This window comes from Ziziphus jujuba, chromosome 12, assembly GCF_031755915.1.
Source record: "Ziziphus jujuba cultivar Dongzao chromosome 12, ASM3175591v1".
Classification (NCBI taxonomy): Eukaryota; Viridiplantae; Streptophyta; class Magnoliopsida; order Rosales; family Rhamnaceae; genus Ziziphus; species Ziziphus jujuba.
Window position 1 is genome coordinate 15,730,088 of NC_083390.1, and position 23,281 is coordinate 15,753,368.

At 30.5% G+C, this 23,281-nt stretch overlaps 2 protein-coding genes across 3 annotated transcripts; one reads left to right on the forward strand and one right to left on the reverse strand.

The window, feature by feature from the left end:
• The first annotated feature begins 4,713 nt into the window (after positions 1 to 4,713).
• LOC125418578 (triose phosphate/phosphate translocator, chloroplastic) lies at positions 4,714 to 9,483 on the forward strand. Its single transcript, XM_048462299.2, has 12 exons — positions 4,714 to 5,262; positions 5,454 to 5,516; positions 5,816 to 5,881; positions 6,039 to 6,117; positions 6,207 to 6,327; positions 6,558 to 6,653; positions 6,894 to 7,006; positions 7,188 to 7,265; positions 7,358 to 7,474; positions 7,873 to 7,972; positions 8,332 to 8,432; positions 9,107 to 9,483. The coding sequence occupies exons 1-12, from the start codon at positions 4,985 to 4,987 to the stop codon at positions 9,131 to 9,133; spliced, it is 1,239 nt and encodes a 412-aa protein (XP_048318256.2). The 5' UTR covers positions 4,714 to 4,984; the 3' UTR covers positions 9,134 to 9,483.
• Positions 9,484 to 10,282: 799 nt separating this feature from the next.
• Positions 10,283 to 15,223, reverse strand: LOC107428823 (pentatricopeptide repeat-containing protein At1g26460, mitochondrial). Of its 2 annotated transcripts, none has more exons than XR_007237477.2 (7): positions 14,573 to 15,223; positions 12,712 to 12,934; positions 12,137 to 12,619; positions 11,684 to 11,890; positions 11,149 to 11,286; positions 10,766 to 11,045; positions 10,283 to 10,457 (listed from the first exon to the last, which is right to left on the reverse strand). XR_007237477.2 is itself a non-coding variant. In XM_016039413.4 (7 exons), the coding sequence occupies exons 1-6, from the start codon at positions 15,175 to 15,177 to the stop codon at positions 10,857 to 10,859; spliced, it is 1,845 nt and encodes a 614-aa protein (XP_015894899.3). In that variant the 5' UTR covers positions 15,178 to 15,223; the 3' UTR covers positions 10,283 to 10,457. The 2 variants fall into 2 exon arrangements, 1 of the variants encoding a protein (XP_015894899.3); XM_016039413.4 differs by having other exon boundaries at positions 10,857 to 11,045.
• Positions 15,224 to 23,281: the final 8,058 nt, after the last annotated feature.

Here is a 23,281-nt window from a genome sequence, read left to right on the forward strand (position 1 = left end):
ATCTACCTTAGCTCGTATTCTCTCTCCAGCCTGAAAAAAAGCCTAGCCTAAACTCATCCAAACTAGAATTTGTAGGCTTTGATGGGGTTGAGCGACTCGAATTGATGCCTGTTTAAACTAGCAGAACTCCCTCACAATGCTGATTGCTTTTGTAAAATAGTTTATCCATCTAGTAAATGACTTTTTTTTAACACAATATCCAAAATAAAATTATAATTGTACTACTGACATTACTAAATTTTGAGTACTACTACACAACCAAAAACCAATATGCTTTCTGGATTTTGACCAAAACAATTGAATGATACAAAGCTTTGAGAATTAATGATTTCGCTATGACTGATTTTTAAATGCTTTAGTGCTAGTGGCCTAAAACCCTAAAATCTATCAACTTGGAAGAACAACAAAGTTCTAAATGTTAGCCAAGAAATAGATGATTACTTATTCTTTGAAAGTAATTTCTTGCAATAAGCAAATTATTAATTTTAAAAAAATCATTATACAAAACAAAGAACCTTTTGTGAGTGGATAAAAAACAGCTTTTATTATTATTATTTTTCTATGTCACAAGCACATATATATAACTATAATCAATTTCAAATAAGATCTATTTATTTTACTAAATTAAATTTCACTTTTGATAACTATTGAATTCTATCAGTGGATTTGGACCACATCTTCAACATAAAAATCTAATTATTATTAATGATTAAATTTAGTTTCATAAAATAAAGTAAATCTTATTTTAGCCTAATATAAATATGGATTGCTATCCAAAATAATAAAATTAATAAGAAAAAAATCGTATCTGTGAAAAAAGCTTGTGCCAATATATCATCAAGTACATAAAAACTCAGCCAATTCACACAACAAACACATCGAATACGAAATGCAACTCTATGCCCTTCTTCAACTGCTTCATCATGAATGAATTTTCCCTGCCAATCAAATATCATTAATTTAGTAAAATTTAAAAAATAAACCAAAATTATTTCTTATACAATGTGAAATACAAGCTATTCTTCTTCCAAATCGCACCATACACAAGAAAAAAAAAATCAAAAATTGAATAAAATAAATCCATAAAATTACAAGGGAAATTCACTTATTAGTATTTTTCAAATTAGTATCCTTAAATCAAAAATAATTAATCAATACCTATAATTTCTTTAACTGTTTTACTCAAAATAATACATTATATAGAAAATCCAAAGGTTATACGTACAAACTCTGTTATAAACAAATTTGTTTGTAATTAGAAAAATATAGAAAAATGAAGATGAAAAAAATAGACTGGGCTCTACCAGGTAACCTAGCCTTCTCAAAATCAAATTATTGATCCAATTTCATATTCATAATTATCCCCCTAGTTCATTCAATTGCCTCTCTTAAATAGAGGATATTACATGATAGTCTCCCTAATAAGAGTTTTGCTATTTGGATCACCAATTTATATGATAAATTTTAATTAAAATATCTAATTATATTATTTTTTTACACTAAAATCATAAAATTAATTTTTTTAATGATAATAATTTAAATTATCATTGGACATATAAATATCATTAGTGCTTATTTATCAATGGTAACAAATAGCATTTTATTAGGATTAGGCTTTATTCATTTTTTCCTTCAAACACGATAATTGGACATTTAGCAGCTCATAACTAGTAATGCTTAACCATAAAACCATAGTGGCTAAAATAGAAGAATGGTAACCTAGCTACTGCGAATTTAACTAAGTAAAATACAATACATAAATAAAACATCTTTTTTTTTTCTTTTTCTTTTCCTTTTTACTAAAAACATGATCTTAACATTCTACCAAGCTTCCAAACTAAAGTCCACATCAATCAACAATATTGGCGTTGATCCTATAATAGACATTTCTTCCTCAATGTTTTTACTCCGCTATTAGTATTCAATTTTATTGACACCCAAGCTTCTCCTTCTCCTCTCCTCAATCTTATATGCAGAAGCCTCTAATCTAACAATTGCCTTCTCGTCATAAGTTTGTAAAAATTAATGCTGATGGTACTTTCCGGTATGAGGCTTCTTTTTCTGGGGTCGCAGTTGTTATCTACAACAGCAATGGCTATTTATGGCAAAACCAATTCCCAAATAATTATCTCTGTTTGTTATCGATTTTCTTGCTATCAAAAAAGGTTATGATTGCTTGTGGTTTCAAAAGAGGAGTAATAGAAATTGATTCCCAACGAAGTGTGTCTCTGATTAATGATCCTCTAAGGTTCATTGATGGAGGAATGCTTTAAGAAACATTTGGTTTATTAATTAGATGGTGGAATAGAACATGTTTTCCTAAAATATTAATATTCATTAATTTGGTTGGATTTTTTTAAATTGGATATATTTATTCCTATGGAATCTCAATTTTTAAAAATAAAAAAATTTTATCTTAAAAGTTTAGAATTTGTATTACATAAAATAAACAATTCAAAAACACTCTATTTTATGTTGTTTTTCTTTTTTCACGCTTTCAAAAATTTTTATGGTTTTTCCACCACTTTCTTACTTTTTTCTTTTTTTATTATTGCTAACAAACTAAAAAATAGGAATAATTTCCTTATTCCACCATTTTTTTATTCTTAAAATTTACTAGTCCTTATTTCTAGAAATTACCATTCGTCTAACAAAACGTGAGATAAATTTTATATTTATGTCTATGTACTTTGAGATGTAGTCCAAACTTTATTTGTGCTTTTTCTCCTAGATGTACCAATAAAATGGCTTATGCCTTGGCTCAAAGTAGTATGGCTAGCATTTCTTGTTTTGCCTGGCTTGAGAAGGACCCTCCATGATTTCACTCTATTATGTCTGATGATTATGCATTTCTAATTCTTCATACAATCCACTTTTTTCTCAAAAACAAGACTGTTAGTATTCAATGTGTACAAATACATTTTAATTTGGCTTATATGTTGCACGATTTTATGAGTCTAATTGGTGTAGTGGTGGTGTTTAGTGCAAAAACTTGATTTTGGATGTTAGCTATGGAATTCATGCCATTTTCCATAATGGGCTTTAAGATCAAATCTCGCACACTACTAAGAAAAATATAGATAAAGAAGAATATGAAAAAGATTATAATAACAAAATAAGTTATTTGAGACCTTAGCCTCCTTAAGATCAAATTACTGTGATTAGATAGAAACAAGAAATAGCAAAACAAGTATTTTTTTTTTTTTTTTAATTTATGTTCAGATTTGAGCGCTAAATATGGAGATGTATTTTCAATGAATTTTACCATAGGCTAAGCCTTACGAATACTCTTCCTTTTTTTCTTTTTTCTTTTTTTCCTTTTTTTGACTAGTTAGTTCATAACATATGTATAGATTTTTTTTTTTTAAATGAGTTTTAATTATCTTTGTGAATGTGATGAGTATTTTAAAGATATAGGGATTTTGCAAACAAATATATATATATATATATATATATTGACTAGGTAGTTCATGACATATGGATGGATTTTTTTTATTTATTTATTTATTTTTTTTGAATGAGGTTTAATTATCTTTGTGAATGTGATGAGTATTTTAAAGATATAAAGATTTTACAAACAAATATATATATAGTCAATCTTTCATCAGAATGCAAATATACATGAGACCATCCTAGATGATCTGATAATTTTAACATTATATCTTATTTATTAATACTTGGATCATATTAAAGAATGTGATTTAAAATCTAATTAGTGATTAAATATAGATTTAGTGACGTACTAAATATTATTAATGCATCCAAATTGCTGAAAAAACAAAAACATTATTGTAAAACCATGATGTGAGTATGGCCTTTGTATATATATGTATATGTTCTTAAATTAGGTCCTAATATAAAGACTAATATCAAGTCTTTTTTATTTTTTTAGTCCTTAAATTGTATAACTGAGATTTAAAATTACATTTATTAATTACAAGATTATGACATAATTTATTTTTCCTAAATAAAAATTTTAGCATGTCACTAAATCTACATTTTATCATTTTTAAATTTTAAATAATAACATTTAATATAATGTAATAATTAATAAAGGAAAATATACATATTATTGAAAATATTATATCGTCTTTATGTTAGTCTACTGTACATATATATATATATATATATATATATATATATATATGTGCATGTGTGTTTAAATGCATGTAACCCTTACAAATATTGTGATCGAAAATGAAAATTGGTTTATAAAGAAGCAATTTCTAGTACCCGTTGGGAGTTAGAATTCCCCACTCACAAAGAAGTTGCGGATAAGATTCTTAGCTAAGTCTCATCCCATCTGAACCCAACCATTTGTGGAGGACTAATTAGTCCATTCTTTATTGATGCAAAGTTTACAGGAAGGATGATTTTTAAATCCATTCCTACAGAGATATTTGCTACAAAACATTGAACAAATTGAGTCCTGTTCAGTTTCAACAAAACAAACGGATCCTAATGGATGATAAAAAAGAAGAGGCCTTATCTAATATAATTCATTCCAACAAGTCATATACAGCCGGATATAACCAGCCAGTTGGCTGTGTTTTTATGGGCTTATAATGCATGTGCCACGTGGCATCCGTAACGTTGCGGGGTTTTTACATCCACTAGGAACGTAGATTTTTCCCTTTTGACATGAATTCATGCACACAAACTCGGCAAAGTCCCGTGTCTGTTTGTGTGTGTGTGTTATGGGCATGTGTAAGTGACTGGTTCATATTGTCTGAGACTCAGCTAAGAACCTTATCCACAACCTCTCATTTCACTTTCTTGCTAGTCCACCCATCTCACCACCCAACTGTATATCCATTTCCATGCATCAATAATTTACTACTTAGAACATCATCTTATTATTATTTTTATTTTTATTTTTTATTTGATCTTTCTATCTTTATATTTGTAATATCAACAATCAATCAAATACAACTTCAACTTCTTTCTCCAATCCAGTTTTCTTGGTGGGGGCTTTTAGTCCAATATGGCTTCTGTTACTAATCCACTTCACTCTCCAATTCGCGCTTCTCGATTCTCTTCACTGTATTTGTCACCCATTAGAATTTTACCTACTGTTGTTTCACTCAAGTCTCGATCACTTGCTTCCAGAGCCACAAACTTGCCTTTTTCGCCATTGCCGGAGAAGCTCAAACCGGCAAAGCCTGCGCTGGTTTCTGGTTGGAACCAACAGCTGCTGCTGATCAAGCCACGAGGTCGTGATGAGTTCCCGGCTGTGGCTGCTACAGCTGCTGATGCTGATGGGTTGGACTTGCTCTTTCCTTTCCTTTTTCTATTTTATTTTATTATTATTATTTTTTTTTTATGTTTTTCTTCAAAACAAAGTTATATTGTCTTTTGTTTGGTTGCTGAGAATTTGAGAAAAAAGAGTAAGAAAATAAAGCTTATCTGAACTTAACTCTGTTCATCTAATTCCCATATAATTGCATCAACAGGTCTCCAAAGGGCTTTGCTGAGAGATTTCCTTTTCTGATCACTGGCTTCTTTTTCTTTATGTGGTAAGCACTCGGTATTTTCATGATCATTTTCATTTGAATTTAATGGGGCTCTTTAATTTTATATGCATGTTAATAAAAACTAGTGCAATGCTCTGCTTTCTCTGTTTTTAAAGTGGGTTAGATGCCAAATGAAGTTCCATTAAAGTGATATTCTAGCTAAGGATTAACGAGCCCACAAAGCCCCTCTCTTCCCTCCAACCAAATGTTTGAGTAAATGACAGCAAATCTTTACTTTCTTTACTGATGAAAAACTTATCTACAGACTTATGCGGTGACGGTTTTTTGTGCATTTGATGCAGGTACTTCTTGAATGTCATCTTCAATATACTCAACAAGAAGGTCTACAATTATTTCCCATATCCATAGTATGTGATCTTTGCCAAATGACTTGTTTGTTCTTGTATCATGTTTCTTTATGTATTTTTATAATGTTGTAAACCTGCTCAGAACTTGATGCATTGCTTCACCCTATCAATCCCATTAGCTTTCTCACGGTCGGGTATCATTTTAACCTTTCTGCAGTTTTGTTTCTGTTATACATCTCTTGGTTGGAGTGGTGTACTGTCTTGTTAGTTGGACTGTTGGTCTTCCTAAGCGTGCAGTAAGTTTCAGCTTCTCTGCTATTAAACATCTTCTTTCTTGAATCCAAATTATGTCTTACATTAGTAGCAATGAATCTGATATATGCAGCCAATTGATAAGGAGCTCTTGACACTACTAACCCCAGTTGCAATCTGTCATGCCCTTGGACATGTGATGTCTAATGTATCATTTGCAGCTGTTGCTGTGTCTTTCACACACACCGTTAAAGGTATGGCACTTTATATTTATCAAACATAGGTTTGCTGTCATATTGTCACAAGTAGTGGTAATTGGGAATATATGGTACTCATATGGCGTCACTGGGCAATGGTTTTTAGCCTTTTTGGTGAAATTAAAAGCAAATCTAGTACATAACAATTTCCTACCCAAAAAGGGAAGTTTTTCTTTTTTTAATGTATTTTCCTACCTAAGTATTTCCTTATTGGTTTTTCTTGGCAGCGCTGGAGCCGTTCTTCAATGCTACCGCTTCTCAGTTTGTTCTGGGCCAACAAATACCCTTGTCTCTATGGTTATCATTGTTACCTGTTGTGATTGGTAACACTTCACATTTTGATCACTTTCATTCTCTTCTAATTTTTCTGATATGTCTCGATCATGTTACTAATTTTAGTATTACATATAAACATAGTTACATTATGCGCGCATGGATGTATTCATTTATGCCAGTGGTTAATTTCGTAAACCTACCTATCAATGCTAGGCTACCTTTTGAACTAAGTGCAATTGGGACCCCTTGTATATCTCTGCTCACATTACCCGTAACGTCTGGTATAGGTGTATCAATGGCTTCAATGACTGAACTTTCTTTCAACTGGACTGGTTTCATCAGTGCAATGATTTCAAACATCTCATTTACCTACAGGAGTATCTATTCAAAGAAAGCGATGGTAAGATCTTTTTGGAAGGCAAAATATTGCACTCACCAAACATGTCAAATTGATATCATCTTCACTCCATCTATGCGTCAGTTAACTGAGCCAAATTCAATTCAGAGGTCTTAGTTGATGGTATTTGTAGCTTTCATCATAGTTTGCTTCTTAATTGTTTTCATTCTTTTGACTTAAACAGACAGGAATGGACAGTACAAATGTGTATGCTTATATTTCAATCATTGCCCTCGTGTTTTGTATCCCACCAGCAATAGTAGTAAGTCTGCTTTGTTGACAGCTAAATTATCGAAAATATTTACTGTCCAATAAACGAATTTTACATATAACTCTCGATCCTATCGTTTTCAGATTGAGGGACCCCAATTGCTGCAACATGGTTTCAAAGATGCTATTGCCAAAGTAGGCCTTGTCAAATTTGTGTCTGATTTGTTCTGGGTCGGACTGTTTTATCATCTTTACAATCAGGTATAGTAACTGTTCCTTAGCCCTTAAGTATTGGAAATCATGGTGCATCATATAGTTGTTAATATGACCTTACAATTTTCTATATGTTTCAACTTCCACCATCTGGTTTTTGCTTCATGCAAGGCCTGGGATAACCTAAGCTAAATTTGTTAATTATGTGTTTACCATATTGTCTCGCTGAAACTGCATTATAACAAATAAGTCTGGAGATCGCTATCATAAATTTGGAAAAGAGAACTCAAATTCAGCATGAAGTAGCAGAACAGACTAGCTCAAGATGTATACGTTTAACATTTGCTAAAAAGTGAAAAATACGCTGTTCATCTATATATTTGTTTCGTAAAGTAATATTCTGTAGCCTATTTTGTGTAACCTGACTTCTGAGTTCATAATTGCAGCTTGCTACTAACACCTTGGAACGGGTTGCACCACTTACTCATGCAGTTGGAAATGTGTTGAAGCGAGTTTTCGTGATTGGTTTCTCTATTATTGTGTTTGGTAACTACTCATTGCTTACTTTTGTAATTAAGCTTCTTATTTTCTGTGTCATATGTTAAACAAACCATATGAAAAGTAATGCAAAATGTCTAGTATTTGGGAAACGGTCCAATTTTTTGCCAGCATAGTTCTATATTAGCATGGTCATGGAATTTGAATGGGAAGATTAGGTTCGTGATTCTTGATCATATTGCATATAAAAATTGATTAAGGGTAACAAGGATAACCAATTCAGCAGAATTCTGATTTGCAATGAGAATGTGTTTTCATTTATTATTTATGTTTTATCTTCGTCAGCCTCTAATTTTCTGTCTGCAAAATGAGTATGAACGCTGCTGTCTCTTTCTTGTCTTTCACAGGCAATAAGATCTCTACACAAACTGGAATTGGAACTGTAATAGCAATTGCTGGTGTTGCCATTTATTCTGTGATAAAGGCTAAAATGGAAGAAGAGAAACGGGTAATATACAGTTTACTATTTTCTATTCTCATATTTTCCTACTTCCATTTATCTGCTAAATCATGATGACATATACCAAATCAAGTTTATCTTATAGTTTTAACATCAATATCCCATTTTGCAGTTCTTAGATTGCTTTAAGTGTTAGATTTAAAGAGGTATTAATAATCTATCTTCTAGTGAATTACTAGAATCCTATATGTAAAGAAACGAAACTTTGATGCACTTAAATCTCAGTATTTGAAGCAATCTAATGGCTAATAAAGAAGATTATGATAATTTTTATCGTCGTATCAATTTGATATGAATCTTGTTGTATGTTTATACAAGTTTAGTTATTTGGGAACATTCACTCACCTTATAATTAGGATTCGAATATCACAAATACTAAAGGTTGCCCTCTTTTATTATTATTTTTTCCAATAAAGGTTTAGTTTTTAATCATCTATTTATGTGACTCCATTTTAAGGTGTTCACAACACTATTCTTCCATTTTTTATTTTATTTTATTTTTTTTTTAGGTCGTAATTCACAACATTATTCTTACCCATATAAGATGGAAGAAAATACCCCACACACCAAAAACAGTGTACCTATATATGTATATATAATTATTACATAGTGTAATCCATTGCTTGGCTATAGACTAACACAACTATTATTACCAATTTCAGAAGGGAGCTGCACCAAAAGCATCATAAGGTTGTATATAGGAATGGACTATGCAGCCTAACACCCTTAAGATTGATAAGGGTGGTGGTAAGTTTAATTTGCGTTTAGGGTTTCGTTGTTATTGTTGTTTGTTGTTGTATATCTTCATAATCAGATTCTTACACTGTTGATAGCCCTTTATGCCCTTTCAACTTTATTCAATGGTTCGACACATGAAGCCTTGTTGTGGGATGATTCCATGAAAATAAAGAGTTTTGAGAATTGAGAATTATCAGACAAAATATTAACCATATCATAGAATAAATATTATATATACATATACATATATTTATACATGTATGTATGTATGTATATGTATATATTGGTGGTTGTATTTCAACTGTGCTCCTTTATGTGTGCTAGTGGCCATTTATTCACTCTGCATCTCTGCATTAATTTAATTATATTTTTTTAATTTATGAAAGAGATTTTCCTATTAATAGGGGTGGTTGGCTGTCAAGAAAATCATTTTCTTTTTTTCATTTTGTTTCTTGTTAGTAAATTTGAATGATGATGGTCACTAAAATATTGTTGATTGGCGTTGTCTACCTCAACATCTTATAAACAAAATAAAAGTACCTTTTTTTTTTTCATTATTCTATAATAATTATAAAAAAAATAAAATAAATGCCCACTTCTAACGTTTCTTTGTTAATTTTGTATTATTCGAATTACAATTTTCCATAATCATTTAAACGTAACAACCAGTCATTTTCTATATACTTCATAAATAAAAGATTTGATTTCTATTTCTACACCTCAACGAACAAACAAATAAGTTGTGCATTTTTTGTCCATAGAATGACAAACTTACACATAAATATATTTTAATCATGGTTCGACGCTCACCTATCATATTAAATCTCAATGTCAACTTACTACCTTTTTACCGCGCAATAAATATGCACATACATGACATTTGTACACCGACTTTGACGCTCCCATTCCTCAGCATCTATGCAATATGAAGAAACCTAACTAGAAGAAATTCCCTATCGGCTATCTTAAGTTTTATTGATACTGCGCTACAATTATTCATCATTCAGAAAAACAATTTTGGTCCAAAATTTTACTGCCCAACTCATTTTCCTAAGAAAAGAACAGAAATTTTAATACATAGAAAGGGGAAAAAAGAAAAAGAAAATAAGAGCGGCTATGATCCTAGCATTCATCCTGCCAACTTCCAAAAATGAGTACAATCAGATAATTTACAAACAAGGAAGAAACTCACTGGAAAAATAAAGTTAGACAGTTGCTAATATTGTGAACTAAATCATGAGCAGAGGCACTTTCCACGCCAAAGAAAAAGCAAACCTGCAATAAACAAGAGACAGCATTCATCAGCAATAATGTTTGATTCCAAGAGATTAAATGAAGGACCGTTAAGAAGTGATGCAAGTGATCCTCTGAAAGAAAACCAAGTGGCAATAAACTTTCTACTCTAAAGGCACACATTGCAAGAGAATTAAGGTGTCCTATAATATTTCTAAACTGAAAGTGGCACAACGAAATAAAGCATCTTCTCCCCAGTGGTAAAGCCAATTACTTGGAACATCAATTATTGAATTTCTAGCCCTCTTAAGGGTAACAATTTAATCAAATATACAAATATTAAACATCACCTTTCATCCAAAAATACAGGATCTAAGCAACAATAAAATTTTCTCTTAGTCACTTTGATGTTGCTGCTTCCTACCCTGCCTTAAAATTTACCTATCGGGCATATTCGGTGCTGTAATCAAGTTTAAAAAGCATGTCCCTGCGAATGTCTAAGCCCATTCGAAACTTAAACTTTTTAGCTAGGTCATCCACACGGTCATTGCTCTCATAGTCCATCTCTCTAATACATCGCCTTCTGACCTTCTTCAGTGTTTCTTTTGATGGTTCAAAACCAGCATTTACCTGCAAACAGTAATTATTGTACAATAAATCAGCTTCCATGCACCAGCAAAGAACCAAATTTAAGAATAAGGCCACCTAGTCAACCATCAAACAATGCATTTACCATGTCATCAATGGCAGAAAGGGCGGCTTTTGGATCTCGGTTGATAAGATGAGCATCTACGAGCAATGAATATGACATTGCATTGGGTTTGACACCCAAACCTAATAAGTGCTCAAACACTCTTGAAGCTTCAAATGTCTGCCACATGATCATGAAATTAGTAATGCAAATCTAGCCATGTTATGCTTACTTGTTATGCATATGCAGCTACTGATGATGCCCCATGCCCTTCTGCACCATAATGGTGTGGGTTTTGGGCCCCACAAAACTATATTTTTGTGCCTGACCCTAGCTCAACAAAAAAGTCAATTAAAAGTTATAGCTGGTGATAAACCTTTCTTTTCAGGAATCAGCATAACTATGAACTCCTTGCCATCAATTAGGTAGAAAAAAATACATGTACCGCTATATGAATATTTCAAATTCATGGTTATAGCACACTAAATAAAAAACTAAATGACAAATGACTAGCAAAGTGGTTTGTGTTTTTGTGCAGGTGTATCTGTGAGAAGAGAGTAGTTTCAAAAATATTCACCTTCTTGAGCTTCCCAAATGCATACATCAGGGCATTATAAGAATGAATATCAGGGGTTAATTCGAAAGAGGTACCAATTGCATCAAAGGTTTGGTATGCACGATCAAGGTCCCAGATATTTGCACAACCTAATATTATGCAGTTTAAAGCAGCAACAGACTTGTAAGGAGGATCTGCACGGCTCAAATTTTCCAGTTGAAAATACACCTGTTGAGGAATCACAGGCAAACAAGTTAGAAAGCCATAAAAGAAAAATTAACCAAAGCATTCTTGCCAGGCACCCAGTTAATTAAACACCATGCAGATGCTATGTTCTCCACTGAGAAATACTACACGATATCCATTCCAGATTGAGACTTTAACGTACAAAAATATATTCCAGGATAAGTGACACTGTCAAGTTTGAAAAATGATGATTAGAGTAATCAATTATTAACAGATGGAAAGACATACAGAGTCCAAAGTCTCAAAACCCTTCTTGGAGCATGCCACAACCAATGGATATAAAGAGGTAAATGGAGAGAATAGCTCCTCTTCTACTTCTTTATTGGAATTTTCGTAAGTGGACTCAAATTCACGTAAAGTACCAAAAGCTCTCTGCAGATGCCCCATTGATGCAAGGGCATATATCTTTCCAAGGTAAGATTCGGGATTAGGGGCTTTCTTTTGACGCAAGGAGCGTCGTAGGATTGCCCAAGATGCATCCAGGAGAGTTAAACTGTAGGTTCTACCAGCAGCTCCAAGTGCTGATACAAGTAAACCTTCATCTACAGAAAGCAAGACAGGGGGCCTTGCTTGTTCACATCTAGCAATCCATTTAGCCATGAACTCCAGGGCATGATATGCCAACTTGCTATCATCCTCTTGTACAGCAATTTCGGCAATGGTCTTGCACATGTTCCAAGGCGGACAGAGAGCTTTGTTCTGTTCCATTGACTGGTAACACCAACAGAAACAAACTCACATAAGTAAAGAACATGCAAAATTTGCACCACCAACACGAAATGCAGCAAGCATGAATCATGTACCTTGCACCGTTCAATAACTGACACCAATGTATCCAGCCTGCCCTTATTGACACAACCTCGCACAAACTCACCAAAAACCTTCAGTGACAATGTATTACCAGATTTTAATGTCAAATCTATATATTTCAATGCAGCCTCAATCTGGTCTCTTTCTAAAAGCATGCCAAGGATCAAGTCATATGACTCATTATCAGGTAAAGATTCTTTCCCCGTTTGCAGCATCCTGGCAATTTAAAATGAAAGCTCTCCATCAAAGTAGTCATCGTGCAATTGAAAATACAAAAGGAGGCACTTATATGACTAACAGACAGATTTGGCAGGAAAAAGTAATCATATGCATGGTTATAAAAAACGTACGAGTTACGATTCGATACATGTGATTCAACTCATTTTATAGCCCAATCGATTCAGAACTGAAGATTGTATCGAAAGTAGAAAAACTCGTTCGTATCGCATATTTTATGTGTTTTTAATGATTCAACAAAATAAAAATAAAAAAAGGACTGTTCCTATATGCTTCAAGACTTTCCTACCAAAACAACAAGCCCAAGTTTTTTTTTTAGGTAATAGAGAGAAGAAGACCTCTTTATTTACCTTCCATATTTTCTAACTACAAATGTCTGCAAATATAAACCTTAGAAAGAAACTAGACATGATGAAGTCAACAATTCTCATGGCCTCAATGAACTAAAAATTTTAGCAAAGGAGAATAGAAGACATGGCTGTTGAAGTTAAAAAACAAGCTTGTGAGCCATGACTGCTGGAAAAGTCTGGAAGAAGATGCAGAAGATGAAGAAAAGTCAAGCTTTAAAAGAATAAAATACCTTTTGGCGTGATTTTCTAAAATAAGGGTAATTGTGGTTAGTAAACGACCTAGTCGTTTAAGTGTTCTATTTGTTTTATGATAAACATATATATTTTTTGGGATGTTAGACAATTAATCATTCTTTTTTTGGCATCCTAGGCAATTATACATTAAAGGCAATTTCACTCTATTTTATGATTATTTTGCTAAACTTATATGGTTACATTTCTTGTAATTTGAGTACTGCAATTAATTCAAATTTGATTAACATATTATACACACTTATTAGAAGTTCAATATGTAAAATTAAAATACTGTATATCTTACCATACATGTTTCACAAAATCAACAAAACGATTCAAGTTTTGATTCACGATGTGATAACCTTGATCATATGTAACACATGCTCTTCACACAAACATAGAGTGTGTAAACATACATATTTCTTAGACTGCACTATGATCAAGTCCAAAAGATGGCAAACGGAACAAGGGTAAGGACTTCATTTGGCAAATTCAGAACTAGAAAAAGGGAAGGGGAAAAAAAATGCAAAGAGGACAAAATCCTACGAAACATTGAAGCATCACGCTCTCCATACTACTTATATAGCTTAAGAAGACCAACTCCTTCACATAACCAATTACAGGTCCTTTTCTTCTTTCTTACCCATGTAAAACAAAAATAACAAGGTACTTCGCCTCCTTATGTTAGTAAATTCACAAAACTATTAATAAAACTTTATACTCCAGCCATTCACGACCAAGACAATTATTAGCTGAATATGCACAGAAAACCCCATAAATAAAATTATACAAAGAATGCAGTTCTTCCAAATGTGATCTGTTTATCAGCTTATTTCATGGCTTTATTTTCAGCAATAAAACTTTCTACTTCTATTTCCATTTCCATTTCCAATTTCCACAAAAAGACACAGAATCAGCAACTTATTATTTACAAACGTCTAAAGCACTTTACGCTACATTTGATTAAAAAAATCTGGGCATATGCTGATATTGAGTTTTACCCAAATGAAACTGAGATAATAAATATCCAAACCTTTCGATCAATTTCTGGGCGGCCTCAGTTTCATTTGCCTGGTACATGGCCTTGAGCACCAGATTGTAGGACGCCGTATTGGGATTGATGGCATAGTCCTCCATATGAGCAACCAGATCCAGCAACTCTCCGGCCGATGCTCCGATCATCAAATTGGCTCTCAGGTAATGGTTATACATGTTCACGTCGGGCTTGTTGGGCTTCCCATTCTTGTCCAGAGACCGAATCCAAAACTCGAAGAGCTGTTTCATGTCGGCCCATCTCTGCGACGTCATCCAATCGGCGAACACGTTCATGAGGCTCTGGACGTCTAGTGTTTGCGACAAGGCTTGGATGCGTGAGCTCGGCGACTGCCGGAGGAACTCCAATGGGACGACGGACTGAGTCAAGGTCGAGCTGGCGGGAATCGGGCTGCGCCAGTTCTCGTTGTAGAGAGGGCTTCCCGTGGCAGGGTTCGGAGGGAGTGGCGTTGCCTCTGTGCCGGTTGGCTCGGCGAGTTGGGGCTCCTGGCAGAGAAATGTGAAGGTGGTGATGGTCTTGAAGGTTTGGTTTGGGGTTTTGAACAGGCTTCGGGCCCGTCCTAGAATGGCCATCTGGGACGCCATTGATGGAGCTCAGTGAACTGAACTGGGTTAGGGTTTTGAGTTTATGTGAGGATAGGGGTTATCGTGGTGATTGAGGGTAGTATGGTAATTGTACATGACGATGGCATTTTAGGTATTATTGTCCAATAAAGTGGCAAAGTAGAATTTGCATTCTCTTTCAATGACAATCGAGCAATCCGAGGTAATCAAGCCTTGTCACATAGCCAATCAAAAGATTGGTCCACGTGTCCGACACTGGGAAGTGGATTGGGTCCAACTGTCCAAGTGCTTGAGCCCATTGAGATGGGCCTTTTCTGTTGGGGCTTTACAAAGGCACGTAAATTGTTCAAAATCTCATTAGCAAACAATTTAGAGTTGTGCGAACCAAAAAAAAAAAAAAAAATTCAGAGATGTCATCTGATAAAAAAACGAAAAAAGGGAGCATTTTAGATCCGTTGCCGTAAAGTAATGCTATAGCTGCCGGTAAGGCTACCGTGGTTAATTTATTTATTTATACGCAGTTATATTTATCTTTAAACAATTGAATTCAATTTTTCATAATTTTTTTTTTATCATAAGTTAATCTCCTGTCCAAAACATTTTGATGGTTTTTCAATAAATATGTGTATTATTAATTTTCAGATTAAAAATGTCTTGATAAACTATATAATTTTGATGAAATATTAAAATTTAAAAAAGGTAAAATAAATTTATTTGGGATTATTGTATATCCCGAGATATATTTAAATCACAATTCTTAAAGTAATAGCTCATAAGTAAGGTTTTGGTTAAAAAAAATTATATATATATATACATATAGAAGAATTTCTACTTATTCATTAAAGAACTGAATAGATTTTTCCATAATTTCTTTTTTTTTTTTTTTGTATTATATAGTCAATCTTCTATTAAAATATTTTGATGGTTTTTCAATAAAAATATTTATTATTAATTCTTAAATTTAAAAGTTATTTGATAAACAGTACAAATTGGATGAAATACTAAAATTCGAAAAGAGCAAAATAAACTTGTCTTGAGTTATTGTACATCCCAACCATATACTAAAATCACAATCCTTAAAGCCTCACAGTTAATGTTTTGATAGGAAAACATTCAACATAGAAGAATTTCTATTTATTCATAATTAGGAGGTGTCTTTTTGTATCCATAATTTTTTCTTTCTTTCTTTCTTTTTTGCTTAATTATGTACACTTTTTAATTAATTATGTATATTTTGCTTATTTCAAATATAATTTAGTATTGATAAAAGCTTGTTGAGCATCTCAATTAACTACCAATTTAAAGAATAAATATATATATATATATATATATATATATATATAACAAAGCAAACACAAATTAAAATTGTGTTTTTTTTTTTTTAATCTTTCCTTTGGATTTATGATTATATGACATATCTAACAAAATCATTAACTATGTAAAAGTAGCAACCAAATAATACACAATTAAATATTAAAAAAAAAACCAACACATTACCAAGCAACACTTCATTACTTGATATAAATTTTGATAGATTTTTTTTTTTTGGTATTTTTATCATTATCCTAAATAAGACCTTATTTTTATTTTTATTTTCTTTTTGCACTAAAAATCCTAGATATGCCTTTGTGAATAAACATAAATTTGTTTATAAAGTATCAAATAAAACTGAATGAAAATTTTGACTGTGTTAAAAGAAGTTTGATCATCTAAGAACCATCCCAATCTTTGAAAGTTTCTATTACTTCAGCCAGTCAATTATTTGATGGTCTGTCTTCCAAAAAAGACTAAAATTTACAAACAAGATTTATCCAATAAGAACATACATCCACTTGAAAATTATACTAAGAATTAATTACATTGTCATACCATTAATTTTTAGAGTTGTACAAATTAGACTTTTAATTTTTTTAAATATGTAAGTTTAATCTTCAATTTTTTAATTTATTGTAATTAAACATTTTTTGACTTTGAACTAACACAATTGTTTTTAATACTTTTAATTAGCATAGCTTAACAGCTATTTTTTTAATACTTTTAATTAGCATAGCTTAACAGCTATTTTGATATTTAAGTACATAAAATTTTGAATTAAATAATACTAAAGTGTAAACTTTTAAAACTAACTTTAAATATTTGCATTCTTACTGTATTCTAATTTGAAATTTAATATTGTTTAATATCAATCAAGTAACTTATAGATTAACTTTTTTTTCTAATAATAAAGGTATTAAAATTCAAAATTTTTAAAAAAATTTTGATATTTTTCCATTTTAGTATTTGATAATTAAAAAATTTATACATTTTAACAGCAGTAACATAAAACAGCAATTAAACTTTGTAATTAAAAGCTCAACAAAATTTAAATTATAATATATTATGAAATCAAAATTTAAATTACTAAATTAAAATGTTAAAAATTTAAATTACAAAACTTTAAAATTTGAAGGTATCAAAAATGCAAATAATTTTTCTACTAATAAAACAAATGCTAAAAATAGTCATTTTGTAATTTTTAAAAACTTGCTGTATGCCAGGACTGATGAACATTCATGAGTGACATGGCAGAATGTAATCTATTCAGGCTATTAATCCTTACAAGCCACAAGCTATCATGTCGCTTCATTTTGAATATTCATGAGTTGTAACTTGAAAAGCATTTTTCAATTTTTATTTTTTTTTGATAAATAAATTTTTATTCATACGTTGAGTTAGCATCATTTTTGGATGTCGACGTCATTATAGTTTCTATTACTAGATATAATAAAGAAATTCATATTAAACAATAACTACACATTTTAAAGTTGATTAAAGTAATATAATATGGTAAAATTGGCTTTACAAAGTGTTTCTTGAATACGAAATATATTTCTCTTGTAGTAGGTTCAATGATACAAGATTCTGTTCATATTTTCTTACCCAAAAAAATAAATAAATAAATAAAATATGCTGTTCATATTTATGTATCGAAAAAGGACTAAATTTTTGGCCCTACTTTATATATACTCTTTTTTCTTTTTCTTTTTTTCTTTATTAACCTTTGTGTCTTTTCTTCTCCAAATACGTTTAGAATTAGAAGTTAAGCTTTTATGGATCATATTTTCTTAATGGTAAGAGGAGAACCTAGCTGCAAGTGGTATTGGTTGTATGGTGGGGGCCATTACAGGTAAAACCTCACATGATTAACAAAAGTTGATAAGAATATCATGACATGATTGAATGTTTAGCATAACCGTCATCTGATAAGGATTTTTAAAAAGTTTAATCAAAAACTAATTATCTCATAAAATTCAGGAGAATTCCCCAAATAAAATGTTTCAATTCCAAGTCCAAAATAACCCAAAAAAAAAAAAAAAAAAGATGCTATTCTCTTTGTTGAAATATGCTGTGATTTGGACATCATGAACATATATGAGCTTTCTTTTTTTTTTTTTTTTCTTTTGGTGAATATACATGAGCTTTATTGTAGTATGTAAAATATGGAAACATTGGTTTTCTCAGATAATCAGATAGATCCTTAATTTTGGATGTTCCATTCATCATTCATATGTATAATATATTTATATACATATATTTATAAAAAAAAAAAAAAAATGCCAAGAAAGGTAGAGAGAAGAGAGCATCTGGCCAATTTTTTTCTGTGGTCGTGGTCCAATCAATTATTCTCTTTAAAGCAAGTAGAGAATTTCAATATCCCCAATCAAACACACCACAGACTCTTCAAAATAAAGTGATGTAAAAGCAACCACAGCACTTCAAAGAATACTTCCAAGCGTTTTTAACTTTTGGCTCCACCTAATATGTTTGCTTGCCTGACCCATTACACAAAAACAAAATCTATAACAACTATATATATATATTACTATGTATTATCATTGATATGACCAATCATTTTTGCCATGTGATTAGCCCCTAGATCTCCTGTAATTATCATGAAATAAGATGATTTTGCTCTTGATTTTTTGGGAATGAATTAAAAAGCAAAAACACAATGATCCACAGCTCTTCCTAACAGCTAAAAGGATTCCACGTTCTGTATGTTTCTTAACTATTCGAATAAAGTCTCCAATGATGCAAAGTTACATTGGAAGTTGACATTTCTTTTTCTTGATGGCCATTTAGCATTTTCGCAACCACCGACCATAGTCATCGTCTCAATCAATTCTAAACTCTAATATATGTGTAATTTAGATCGATCCATAAATAGTAATTGTATTAACTTCTAATATAAATTTGTTGACCAGAAATTTAAAAGCTTAAACATGATGGATCTGTTTCTACTACCCTTTCGTCAAAGTCAAACTATTAATATAAATCAAACTACATAGTATCTTGAAGAAATGCTTAATCAAATTGGCTTTGAGAATTTTATGTTGAATGAAGGGGAAAAAAATAAAAATAAAAATTCCAAACAACCTCCTCACCCTCCCTCCATATCTTCTTACCAAAAAAGAATTAAGGACCCTGGATTCCTGACTAGCAAGTGCCTTGTCATATAAGGATCATTAGGTTGGGCAGGTTGATTTATTATCTCCTCAAAATGAATGAGTGTAGGAATAAGTTTGGCATGCCACTAGAAAATTAATTTATTTTTTTTTAAAGTAAATCTCATATTTCAATTCAAACCCATGCTCTGGAGCTAAAATAAAAAATAATTAATGTCAGTTGAGTTGTAGAGAATTGATTTGATGTGTATATAGAAAACTATTAGGATTTATTTAATTTATTAATTTTTAAATTATTTTATTTATTAAAATTTGAAAATGTATTAGTCATTTAAGATTCGTTTGATATATCTTATGAAAACAAAATTTTAATTTGTAAAATTTTCTATTATAGATCTTTTTGAAAAATAATTATTATTAAAAAATTAGTAAATATTTTATTGTAAATAAAAAAATTATATTAAATGCTTAAAAAGTTTACATATAAGTTAAAAATAACTGTATTAAATGCTCATTAAGGTAAAAAAATAGATTTTCTAAAAAAATAAAATTTGAATTTTTTTAAAACAATTTAAAAAATTATTATTATTTTTTTTTTATCAACAAGTGCTTATTAACTTTTGTAAATATTTTTATTTTTTAATAAAAAAAAATTTAATTTTTAAATAGAATTTTTGATCTCAAAAAAAATTATGCCAACAGTCATCTACTTAAATCCATATAATAGAATTTACTTTATCTGTTATTAAAATTTTAGTGTTTTATATAGTTTACCAATATATTTTTAATTTAAAAATTGATAATTTTTTTTAATACTTAAAAATGACGTATAAACTTTTAACTCATTCTCTTTTTTCAGAAATTTTTTTAGCTCAATTAGATAATTCATTTTTACGGTGTGTAGTGGCTATTAACTAAATCCAGGAGACACTGTCTAAATAAAGCTGTAAAATCTCTCAACTCTAAAAGATGAAAAAGCATTTTTGTATTGTATTGGACAGAGAAAGACTTTGTCATGCTTTTTTGGTTAGATATTGCCTTTCTACGATGGCATCAGGAATGGAAGGAGCTCTTGGGCAGCCTTTTTCTCTTTCATCAAATTTTTTGGGGTCCTCACTGCCATTGTGTTTGTCACCTAATCAATTTGAACAAGGTGTGCGTTTGGAGCTGTATATGGGTTTTGAGTATGTTTCCTAAAAGCCAAATCCTATTTCCTAAGCAATTATGTTTCCTAAAAGCCAAATCCTAATTCCTAAGCAATTATTGAGCCTAACCAGATCAAATATAAAAACTTTTACTATGTTGGTTTTTTGGTTTTGTAGGTTGGATTGGTATGTCTTTGAAATATTTAGCTACCTAATCTTTTGGTTATAACTATAAAATATGATTGATCAAAATTGGCTGAGTGTTCAATTTGTGTATCTGACATGTTTTTGTGTTACGATTGGTAGATTGTTGGTTATCGAAAATAATTGGAATGGTTATTTTATTTTTGTAATAAAATAATCTCAACTCTTTGTTTAGTTGACAAATTTCATTTTATGAACTTATAAAAAAAAAAAAAAAAAAAGAGGAATATGTACAAATTCACTTCTATATCAGCATAGTTCAAGTGGAAAATTAGAAAAAGGATATGAAAATCCCTCAAACTATAAATTAATAAATAAATAAAATAAAATAAAGAGAGAGAAAAATAGAAGTGGCCAGGAAAGGTCATGAAAACCCCACAAGAGTAGTGCTAGCAACACTTGCTCCAACACCGGCTTGTGTACTCTACTGGCTCTGCATATTCCACGTGTCTTTTACTTTTTGTCAAAACCAATGCATATTTCGTATGAAATATAGCCCACACTTCTTCATTTTAATTACATAAGTGCCCTTATTTACGTGGTTCTCTTTTTTTAAATTTCTTTTGCTTTAAAGTTTTTTGTGTTTTTTTTTTAATTTTTAAATTTATTTATTTATAATAATATTATATGCACAAAGTTGCCTTGATTAAAGTTGGAGAGGGCACGGATCACCTAACTACTAGAGAATTTAATTTAGACATTTGTATTTTTTTTTTATAAAAAAATTCAAAAGGATTTAGTATTAAAAAAAAATTTTAAAATAACATTGCAATCATTAAAAAATATTATTTATTAAATAGTGGATATCCAATATCCTAAATGAATATCATTATTTCTATTAGTAAAAGATGCAAGAAAAAGAAAATAATAAAACAACAGAAAAAAAAAATTAGAGGTTTGAGAGGGCGATGGATATGTGAGAAAAATGAGGACTAATACGGTTTTAAATGGTTTCCAAAAGATGACCCACAAAAAAAAAAAAAAAAAAGATGGTGGCTAAAATTTTCAAATTCATTAAATTAATTTTGAAAACCAAAACCACAAATTATTAGTTGTACTTTTATGATCAACTTTTCAAAAAATTAAAAATTACAAATACGAAGAACGTTGTAATATTTTCTCATGTTAAAAAGAATATTACAAAGACAAGAGTTGAAGAATTTTAATTCAGTAGATATACAACTTACAATTTTTGGGTTTTGATAATTAATTAGAAGATTGAAAACTTACTGGTTTTAACAATAGAAATAAACCAATAAAGAGACACGTGTAAATAATATTGTAAAAGTACAACTAACAATAAGAGCACCCATTAAATGACAATATTATATGAAATAATATAAAAAAAAAATATTAGATGGTGAAATTATATAATTAAAATATATAGGGCAACTAATAATATTATATGGTGTTTGTATTTTTGTTTTAATTATTTCTATTATTAAAACCATTTTTCAAATTTTAATTAATTTTCAAATCCAAAACCAAAAATTGGTAGTTGTATATCTACTAAATTAAAATTCTTCGACTCTTGTCTTTGCAATATTTTTTTTTTTTGAAAAAATAAGAAAATATTACAATGTTCTCCACGTTTGTAATTTTTAACTTTTGAAAAGTTGATCATAAAAGTACAACGAACAATTTTTTGTTTTGGTTTTGAAAATTAATTTAATAAATTTAAAATTTTTAGCCACCATATATATATATATATATTTTTTTTTTCAAGGTCATGTTTTAGCAACCATATAAAAACATTGGTTTTCAATTTTCAATTTTTTAAATAACTTTTCTCACATATACACAAGAGAGTGCACAAACGAGTGTTGGAGCTAGTGTTGCTAGCACTGCTCAACTCGACAAAACCCTTCAAATATTTTTATCATAACAATTTTCCACAATTATCAATTATTCTTAGAATGTAATCTAAAAAACCACTTTTAAATCCAATCACAATTAATTTTTAGAAAAGTTCTCAACTATGCCTGACTCAATCTTTCTCTAAAAATATTTTGCTGAAAAATCCCTTTTTTGCTTATAAAAGAAATCAATTATGATCTATTCTAATACTAACAGAAATTACATATTTGTTATAAAAAAAAAAAAAAAGAAATTTACATAATTGTTCATTATTTTTAAAACCAAAAAAAAAAAAAAAAAATTCCATACCAGAGTTAACTGAGGTAAAATAAGAATAGCACCATAAGAATTAAATTCTCTCCATTACACAGAGACCAAAAGTACCAAATTTTATACCAACATAAAAAGGAAGGTACAGACGTCTCAGCAAATGTTCTGGAGCCATCTTATTATAATACGGCGAGAAAGAGACAG

What these genes read in the sequence shown, in the direction of transcription:
- LOC125418578 (XM_048462299.2), top strand. Translation starts at nt 4,985, where the DNA reads ATGGCTTCTGTTACTAATCCACTTCACTCTCCAATTCGCGCTTCTCGA. An exon ending in AATTATTTCCCATATCCATA is followed by an intron (nt 5,882 to 6,038) that starts GTATGTGATCTT and finishes ACCTTTCTGCAG; the next exon opens with TTTTGTTTCTGTTATACATC. An exon ending in TCTATTCAAAGAAAGCGATG is followed by an intron (nt 7,007 to 7,187) that starts GTAAGATCTTTT and finishes TGACTTAAACAG; the next exon opens with ACAGGAATGGACAGTACAAA.
- LOC107428823 (XM_016039413.4), bottom strand. Translation starts at nt 15,177, where the DNA reads ATGGCGTCCCAGATGGCCATTCTAGGACGGGCCCGAAGCCTGTTCAAA. An exon ending in CAGTTATTGAACGGTGCAAG is followed by an intron (nt 12,620 to 12,711) that starts GTACATGATTCA and finishes TGGTGTTACCAG; the next exon opens with TCAATGGAACAGAACAAAGC. An exon ending in TTTCTGCCATTGATGACATG is followed by an intron (nt 11,046 to 11,148) that starts GTAAATGCATTG and finishes TACTGTTTGCAG; the next exon opens with GTAAATGCTGGTTTTGAACC.